Source organism: Synchiropus splendidus, chromosome 6 (genome assembly GCF_027744825.2).
Source record: "Synchiropus splendidus isolate RoL2022-P1 chromosome 6, RoL_Sspl_1.0, whole genome shotgun sequence".
NCBI classification, from domain to species: Eukaryota; Metazoa; Chordata; class Actinopteri; order Syngnathiformes; family Callionymidae; genus Synchiropus; species Synchiropus splendidus.
In genome coordinates this window covers 10,389,236-10,396,690 of record NC_071339.1, presented here as the reverse complement: position 1 = coordinate 10,396,690, position 7,455 = coordinate 10,389,236, and the positions used below count along the sequence as shown (strand labels likewise).

The window sequence follows — 7,455 nt, the reverse complement described above, 5'->3', positions numbered from 1 at the left end:
TTTTTAACAGCAGCTTGCAGCTACACATTGTACTACTGCCCCCTAGTGGACTTTAGATCCTTTTGCGCGGTGCGGTGCGTCGTGGTCGAATTCCTCTACATTTTCAACATATATGACAGAATCACAACCAGGTTGATTACCATGGTCAGGGAAGATCCCACCAACTAAAAGTGCTTTGGAATAACCTGCAAAAATGAACAAAAATAAAATAAAAATGAAAACAAAGAATAATAACAGAAGTAACTACCGGTAATAAATAAACCACAATCAACATGGGGCTGTTCACAAATGCATCAGTCTCTTCCGGTGACCCGCATTCTTCTGTTAGTTCCCAGTCTTTCTATACCAAGTTAGACATAAAAGAATGTTTCAAAATCCAGTTCCTCTCCTATTCTTTTCCTCTTACCATCACTCCTCAGTTACTTCCTTTATGGGAACATTCTATATGTCCTAAAAACGTCACTGCCATCTTTGTCTATTTATTTTACAAGCACTATTAAAAGGCAACAAAAGAAAATCCTTGCATATTGTTCAAGTCATAGCTAAATAACATTTTAGGCATGAGCAACTACCATTCCAAGAGAGATAATTTATTTAATATGCATAATATTAATAAGAAAAGTATACAAGCTGTATAAAATACAAACTTTTGCAGCTGTTCCTGAAGTGCAGTGTTTGTGAAACCCACAGGTTTGGGCAGATGACATTCCAAACAGAAAAAAACAGTCAAAACATCCAAACACAGTGTGACCACCTGTCACTTGAAATACTGACTTGCCAAGGAAAATGGTTCCCTATTTGCGACGATATGAGTAACGCATCAAAAACCAGTGCTGTAGTGTCACTATTCTGTCCATGACGATGTTTAAGGTCTGTGTGTGGTTTTAAATGTCATCCAAAAGAACATTCAGAATAATGGCACATGATATACAGGTCTGTGACAGACACGTGGGATCACAGCGTTTCACACATTCTGTAACTGGGAGGCAAAACACTGAAAAAGAAGAGTCATATTCATGCCAATTTAAGGACCAGCATGCTAACATCATGAAGCACAGATTCAATTTATGCTCCAGTAAATAGGTGCCCCAAGCTTTTCTGTATTATTAACAGTTATTAGGCTAGATTATACAGTGGTACCTTGGTTCTCAACCACAATCCGTTCCAGATGGCCGTTTGGCAGTGACAAAGTCATAAACCAAGTAACGCTCTGTCCCAGACTCGCCTCATCCCTGTCCCAGCTCCAGACCACAACAGGACATCAAACCCTGGAGTGAGCGCTCCAGAGGTGTGGAGAGCGAGCACCTCCCCTGTGACACTCTACCACGGTCCAGTGTGGAGACAGGAAAGGTTTCACACCTCAATATGAAGAAGAAACAGTCAGTAAATGGAGCCAACGGGACACGTCTGCATACAGAGGCTGCGTTATACACAATAACAAAGCGCGTCGTGGGTCAGCTGATCGGTCCGCGCAACGTTATGTTTTTTCCGGCTTATTTCGGGGGCGTTCCAGTTCTGGAATTTTGTTTGAAATCCGAAGCAAAGAAATCTCGAAATTTTTGTTCGAACTCCAATTTGTTCGAATTCTGGGACGTTCGAAAACCGAGGTACCACTGTACTTGGTATTATGCGTTTGTCCCTCATTGACTAAAGTCACAATCCAGCTCAAAAGCAGAACTAGCAAAGATGTCACTTGGGTGTAAACATACAAAACATAAATATACCATTCATATTTGAATGAAGTTACATACAATAATCCATATGTTGCAAATGTGGAAATAAAGGGTGGAAATAAATAATGAAATGAGTTGAAATATACATTACATTGATTCACTCATACATCATAGATACATTCTTCATCTTTCAGAGCTCACACTTCTGTCTTCGAAGAGTGTGATTTCCACCTAAATAGCGACATGTAAAGGAAAACAACGTGACATTGATGAGTCATTTTCATTCAGAATTTTTTTTTAAAAAAAGCGAATTATCAGGTAAAGGATACAACCCTGAGACCTCGCTCAATGGGGTCAGTCAGCAGCAAACCTCTGGGAGCATAGACCTTCTCATTTTGGACCTTGATGTATTTATCAATCTTCTTTAACACCTGTAACCCAGAACACATGAAAGCATCAGCATTATGGAAACCAAATGGAGAAATGCCACCTTACCTTTTCAAAATGGGTTTCCATGCAGAGGAAAACAGTATACCCAGTTAGGCAGGACAGGCAGCCTTCCATGTAAGACCTCCATCCCAGTTTCTCTGCCTCGGCATACAGATTGTTCAGAGCCTGGATAGTCTCCTCAAACTGCTGCTTGTCCAACTGTTGACATAAACCAGAGAAATTCACTCACTCTCGCAGCTGAGGGGCCGGTCAAATGTGCAACTTCAAGTTGTTTTTAAACCTGATGCGCCACTAACTTGACCACACACCTTGACCACAGTAGTTCCCGAGACGCCAAAGACTGTGTGCACTGCAGAGCTTGACAGAGCTAACATGACAGTTCACCTCAAAACTTTGTTGAGTTTGTGCCAGAAGATGGTTTAGAAGATGGCTAAAACTTAATGCAGAACGAATGCGCTCCAAAATTAAAAGAGATAAAGAATCCTTGTTGTTAGCTGGATTTGTCTGGAATTTTCCCAAAGTAGAATAAAATCATGCACAACAGATTTTGATAAAACTGGACTCACAACAGTCCACTCAATTAAGACCCTTTAAGCCTTTTTTGCCAGCATGAGCGTATTTAAAATAATAATAGTAAAGGACTCACCCTGGACTCCAATTCAGAAGGGAATCTGGTGTGGAACTTGCAGATAGTTCCTGAGCTGTAGTCTCTCTGGATGAATACTTTTGCTGTGGCAGACGGTTGTGGTAGGTCACGTAAGTTGTGCGTCTGCAAGAAGAAAAGACAAGTGACCTCAAAAGCCAAACTCCATTTATTTAGTAGAATGTAGGCATTAAACCAAGGGGATAAGTGGACGTCACAGTTTTAGATTAGCATTCACTCTTGTGTTTGCGCATTTTAACCAACTCTGGATTAACCAGAAGACAAGACTATCTACACAAACATAACATGCTCTGTGGGGAGCACCGAAGACCTTACCTCGGCCATAGCGTTTTATACTGTCGCTATAGCCAACAGCTGCCGACGATGACTGATGACGACACGACGGCAACTATAGCAGGACAACATCCGCACAATAAAGCGTTTCCACTAACATGGCACAGGTTTTAGGAATGACAGGAAGTAGTTGACCGGGAACATGCCGAAGTCTGATATAAAAACACCCAATTTAATGCCACTGGCCATGTTTGTTGTCAATGTTTCAACAGACAGACAAATTATTTAATGATCAAAAATCCAAATAAATGAACAGATTTCTGCCCCCTAAATATTCCACATTTAAGACTAATATACCACAAGAAAATGAAGCCATTACAAAGCGTCAAATGTAAAGCCCAACAAATGTATTCAAACCACCGGCAGATGAAGCAACCTAGGATTCGACAAGGACCGAGGGTCCATATTCAACTTCTGCTCCGTCTAACAGACGGGTCGGCAACCTGTAACACTGAAAGAACCACTTCGACCCAGTTTCCACGGAAAAGGCAACATTGGAAGCCGTGAACATCTTTACACTTAAAAATATCCCAAACTGAAATAAAATTTGTGTGTTGCATATGAAATCCATGCAGTCCCTCCATGTATCAGAAAATTAAATTTTACTTATTAAATGAACACATTTTGAACTCTTATAAAAAAAATAAAAATCGCAGAGTTGACAGTCTCTTTCAAATTTCACATTATCATCTTTCATCTTTACACATGAATGTTTGGTGCCGTCTGTGCGGCGTGAGCGAACAGTCCCAACGTTAAGTAAATCTGTCAAAATCCGCTCACAGCGAGTCATGGACTGCTGTGCTGTGCGAGCTCCTTCCCAACACCCATCTCCTGCGGCTGCTCACCTCAGTGTTCAGGGAGTGTTTTTGAACGATGTCTGCCAGACAGCAATCTGACCCTTTGCTGCCCAGCCTTTACGTTCAAGTGGAGTCAGTGTTTACATGCCTGACTTTAGAGCCGAATGCGCTTGTCTTGAGACAGAGTGCGCAGTGCGGAAAGCCCCTTATTTTCCCCTTAAGTCATACAGAGCCACAACATAAGGATGACAGAGCCGCAGAGCAGCGGGCTACAAACCCCTGGTCCAACTAAAAACATTTGACTTTAAATAAATACAAGTTGATTTTATAGCCACCATTGTCTGAAAAAAAAAATCCCCACACGTACCTTGTACATTTTACGTTAATCGAAACCATGAAAACAAAGGGCAAGACAAGGTTAAGATGTTTTTTTATTGGATTTCATCTTATAGGGGAGCAGTCGCTTAGTCAAACAGACTGAAACCCATGTCGTCCTCAGATTCATCAGACTCCTCCTTTGCCTCCTCCTGGGCAGCTGCAGCGGGAGCAGCAGACTGAGCAGCTGCAACAGGTGCTGCTACAGCGTAGGCAGTCGGATTAGCCAGGAAAGCCTTCACCTGTGCGGAGAGATTGTAAATCAGTAAGTCCATTTACTCAAATACAAAGGCTAAACCCGAGAACTGTAATGAGGAAACAAACCTCGTCAGCAAGAGGGAAAGAGTAGTCTGTCTCCACAGCGACAGCCAGGACTCTCTTGTAACCATTGATGATGGAATGAGGGATTGAGGCCAGAGTCGGGTACCCAATCTCAAGACACACACTGGCAATGTTCCTAACACCCTGGTGAAGTGAAGAAAGCATTTGTGACATGCATGTTGGAATGCCATCATCTTCAGCGTGGCAATTAGTCTCACCTCCAAGAATCTGGTATGGAGGGACTCCTCAGTGATGTCGAGGACCTCAGGCATGTAAACACTGCCATTGTCATACACCTGCTGAATGATCAGCCCATAGGAGAACGGCGAGATGTTCAGCATGTTGAGGAGGGTGGCCTCGCTGGCACCGACCTTCTCACCAATCTTGATGAGATGAACATCGCTCTGAGGAGAAAGGGAGTATTTTTGTATTTTTATTTTGCATTTTCCTCTCTTTCCAATGTCAGTGAGGATCCTCTCAAGTACAGAAATGCTTTGGTAAATCATGTAATGAGGAACAAATAAATAAACTCACCAAGATTTCAATGGTACCCCTGGAGATCTTGGTGGTGATACCCAGAGCCTGGAAGAAAGAGGTCTTCTCAGGACCCAACCCAGTGTTCTGCGCTGGCACCATCACATCACAGGGGGCAATGGCTCCAGCACGGGCAGCAGCTGGTACCTACAGTACGAGAACAATTTTAGCAACACCAAACAAACCACAATGACTGCTTGGTGCCGTAACGCAGAAATGCATGTCTGACACCCTGTACGACCAACAACCACAAAATAGATTCAGGTTGTATCAGTAAGGAATCAGTTCCTGTTTGCAGGTTGATCCACAATGCAGCACTGAACAAGCTGCACTGTAACCTAGCTGCAATAGAAATACTGAAGTTCTAAAACTGCAATAAACCATGCAACACACTTGTCTCAAACTTTGTTTCATCGCATAAAACTAATGCCTTGGAGTTAGATCAGTAATACATTGGTACAAAATGCAATGGATCTACTAAACTGCTTGTCACATGTGAATACCCTAATATAAAGGTGTCAGCAGATAGATTTCCTACATTCCTATCAGTGAAATAGAAGTATAAATAAAGGCCAAAAGTAAAGCAGTTTGTTTGACGTGGATGATGTCTCCAGGCTGCAGACTTGACCACAACAGCTACGGAAAGTAGCAATTATGACAAAACTTTTTCACCTTGTTAGACAGCAGCAGGTCCCGAACCTCAGCCAAATCCTCCTTGGTGAAGACAAACCCCACATTCCCTTTAATGTGAGGCAACAGCCTATAAATTCACATAAAGCAACGTTTATTACATTGTTTTTGCAGCAGTGTGTCTGAAACCTTGCGTCCCTGTCGGTCTGGGGACGTAGACAGACAGGGATAGCTGGAAACAGGTTGATGTTTGCAGGGGGAACGACAACACAGCACTGAACAAGCTGCACTGTAACAAGCCTGCTATAACTGTCAGCACTACTAAGCCATGGTAGCTTACTTCTCCAGAGCAGGATTGTTCTCCAAGTGTCCTCGGATGGCTTTGCGCATCATGGTGTTTTTACCCATCAGCACCACAGCCTTGCCACGGAGAGAGAGACGGATGGTCTGCATCTGCTTGGAGCCCACATTGTCTGCACCCACGATGAAACATTTTGGGTAGTCATCCAAAAGTTGCTGTCAAAGGGACAATATTGTTTAGATGAACAAGAACACTGCCAGATTAATATTAACAAGCAACTTACGATGATTTTCATAAAATAGTTGGACTTCCACGTGGCCCTGTCTTCCCTGGGCATCTTTGCAGTGCTTCCAAGGATCGCTCAACAGCTGGTTTAAAGACAAGGTGATATCTACAAAGACAGTAGGATGGAATGTTTTGTTATTGGATGGTCTTACTTGAGTAAACAGCATTTAACCGGACTGTCCACGTCTCGCGGTCTCACTATAGCACAAGTTACATTCTCTTTTAAAAGACAATTTGTTCATGGCCTGTACCGTGTACGATGATGACAAAACGCATTAGCTCTACTGAAAAACAACTGAAAGCAAGCACAACAGGCTGTAGGATGACCACGCATGGCATGCTACGGGGAGTTGAAGCTAGCTAGCATTAGGCTAGCCATGCCGTCAGTAGCTCATAAAATGACAGGCCTTGATATTGGTAAAGCCCACATTAGCAAAACAATATCATCAAACATGGAAACAATAGAGGCAACGTATTTTATAAACTTAATCATAGTGAAATGAGCACCCAGTACGCTCGTTTTTTATCGACAAGCAAGAGAGTACAATGCTCTTACCGCGCGATAGGGTCGCGTGAAAGAAAGAGGAAGTGCTCGCAGCCGAGCGTTATATATATGGCGATATTGACCAATCATGTGGCGTAATTTTCTTCTTCGCTTGTAAAATGAAGATCATCTCACTACTGCCACCTAACGCATATGAGATCAACAAAAAAAGTGGAGCAGCAGAGCATAACACAATAAAGTCAAGTGGAGTGAGATTAAATAACAAACGAGCATGTCAACCACTGCATGAAAAATAGTAAAGCGTGTGAAATAACACTGTGAAGAGAGAAGGTAGACTTTTGCACTCATGGGTCAGAAAAAGTCTTTATATATATTTTGTGCTGGCATTGAACAAAAAAAAAATTGCATCATGTATAATTTTGCTTTTGAAGGGAGACTGCTCTGTAATCACTTTGGTCACTGTCCCAGACTTGTCTCTGTATGTTCTGGGCTTTACTCTATCTCTGTTGTATGCATCCGGGTCAGGACATCCCAGGGTTTATCGGATAACACTGGCCAGCTTTTAAGGGATAGAAAGGTTGATCTCC

General features: G+C 42.5%; 2 protein-coding genes across 2 annotated transcripts; both read right to left on the bottom strand.

Moving 5' to 3' along the window:
* Positions 1-583: 583 nt before the first annotated feature.
* On the bottom strand, positions 584-3,170 carry LOC128760739 (golgin subfamily A member 7-like). Its single transcript, XM_053868375.1, has 5 exons — positions 3,103-3,170; positions 2,770-2,892; positions 2,169-2,321; positions 2,003-2,104; positions 584-1,904 (listed from the first exon to the last, which is right to left on the bottom strand). Exons 1-5 carry the CDS (start codon positions 3,109-3,111, stop codon positions 1,857-1,859), a joined length of 435 nt encoding a protein of 144 aa, XP_053724350.1. The 5' UTR covers positions 3,112-3,170; the 3' UTR covers positions 584-1,856.
* A 1,160-nt stretch (positions 3,171-4,330) lies between these two features.
* Positions 4,331-6,957, bottom strand: rplp0 (ribosomal protein, large, P0). The gene is made up of 8 exons (XM_053867980.1): positions 6,920-6,957; positions 6,362-6,469; positions 6,118-6,293; positions 5,820-5,907; positions 5,148-5,294; positions 4,832-5,017; positions 4,617-4,757; positions 4,331-4,534 (listed from the first exon to the last, which is right to left on the bottom strand). The coding sequence occupies exons 2-8, from the start codon at positions 6,413-6,415 to the stop codon at positions 4,382-4,384; spliced, it is 945 nt and encodes a 314-aa protein (XP_053723955.1). The 5' UTR covers positions 6,416-6,469; positions 6,920-6,957; the 3' UTR covers positions 4,331-4,381.
* Positions 6,958-7,455: the final 498 nt, after the last annotated feature.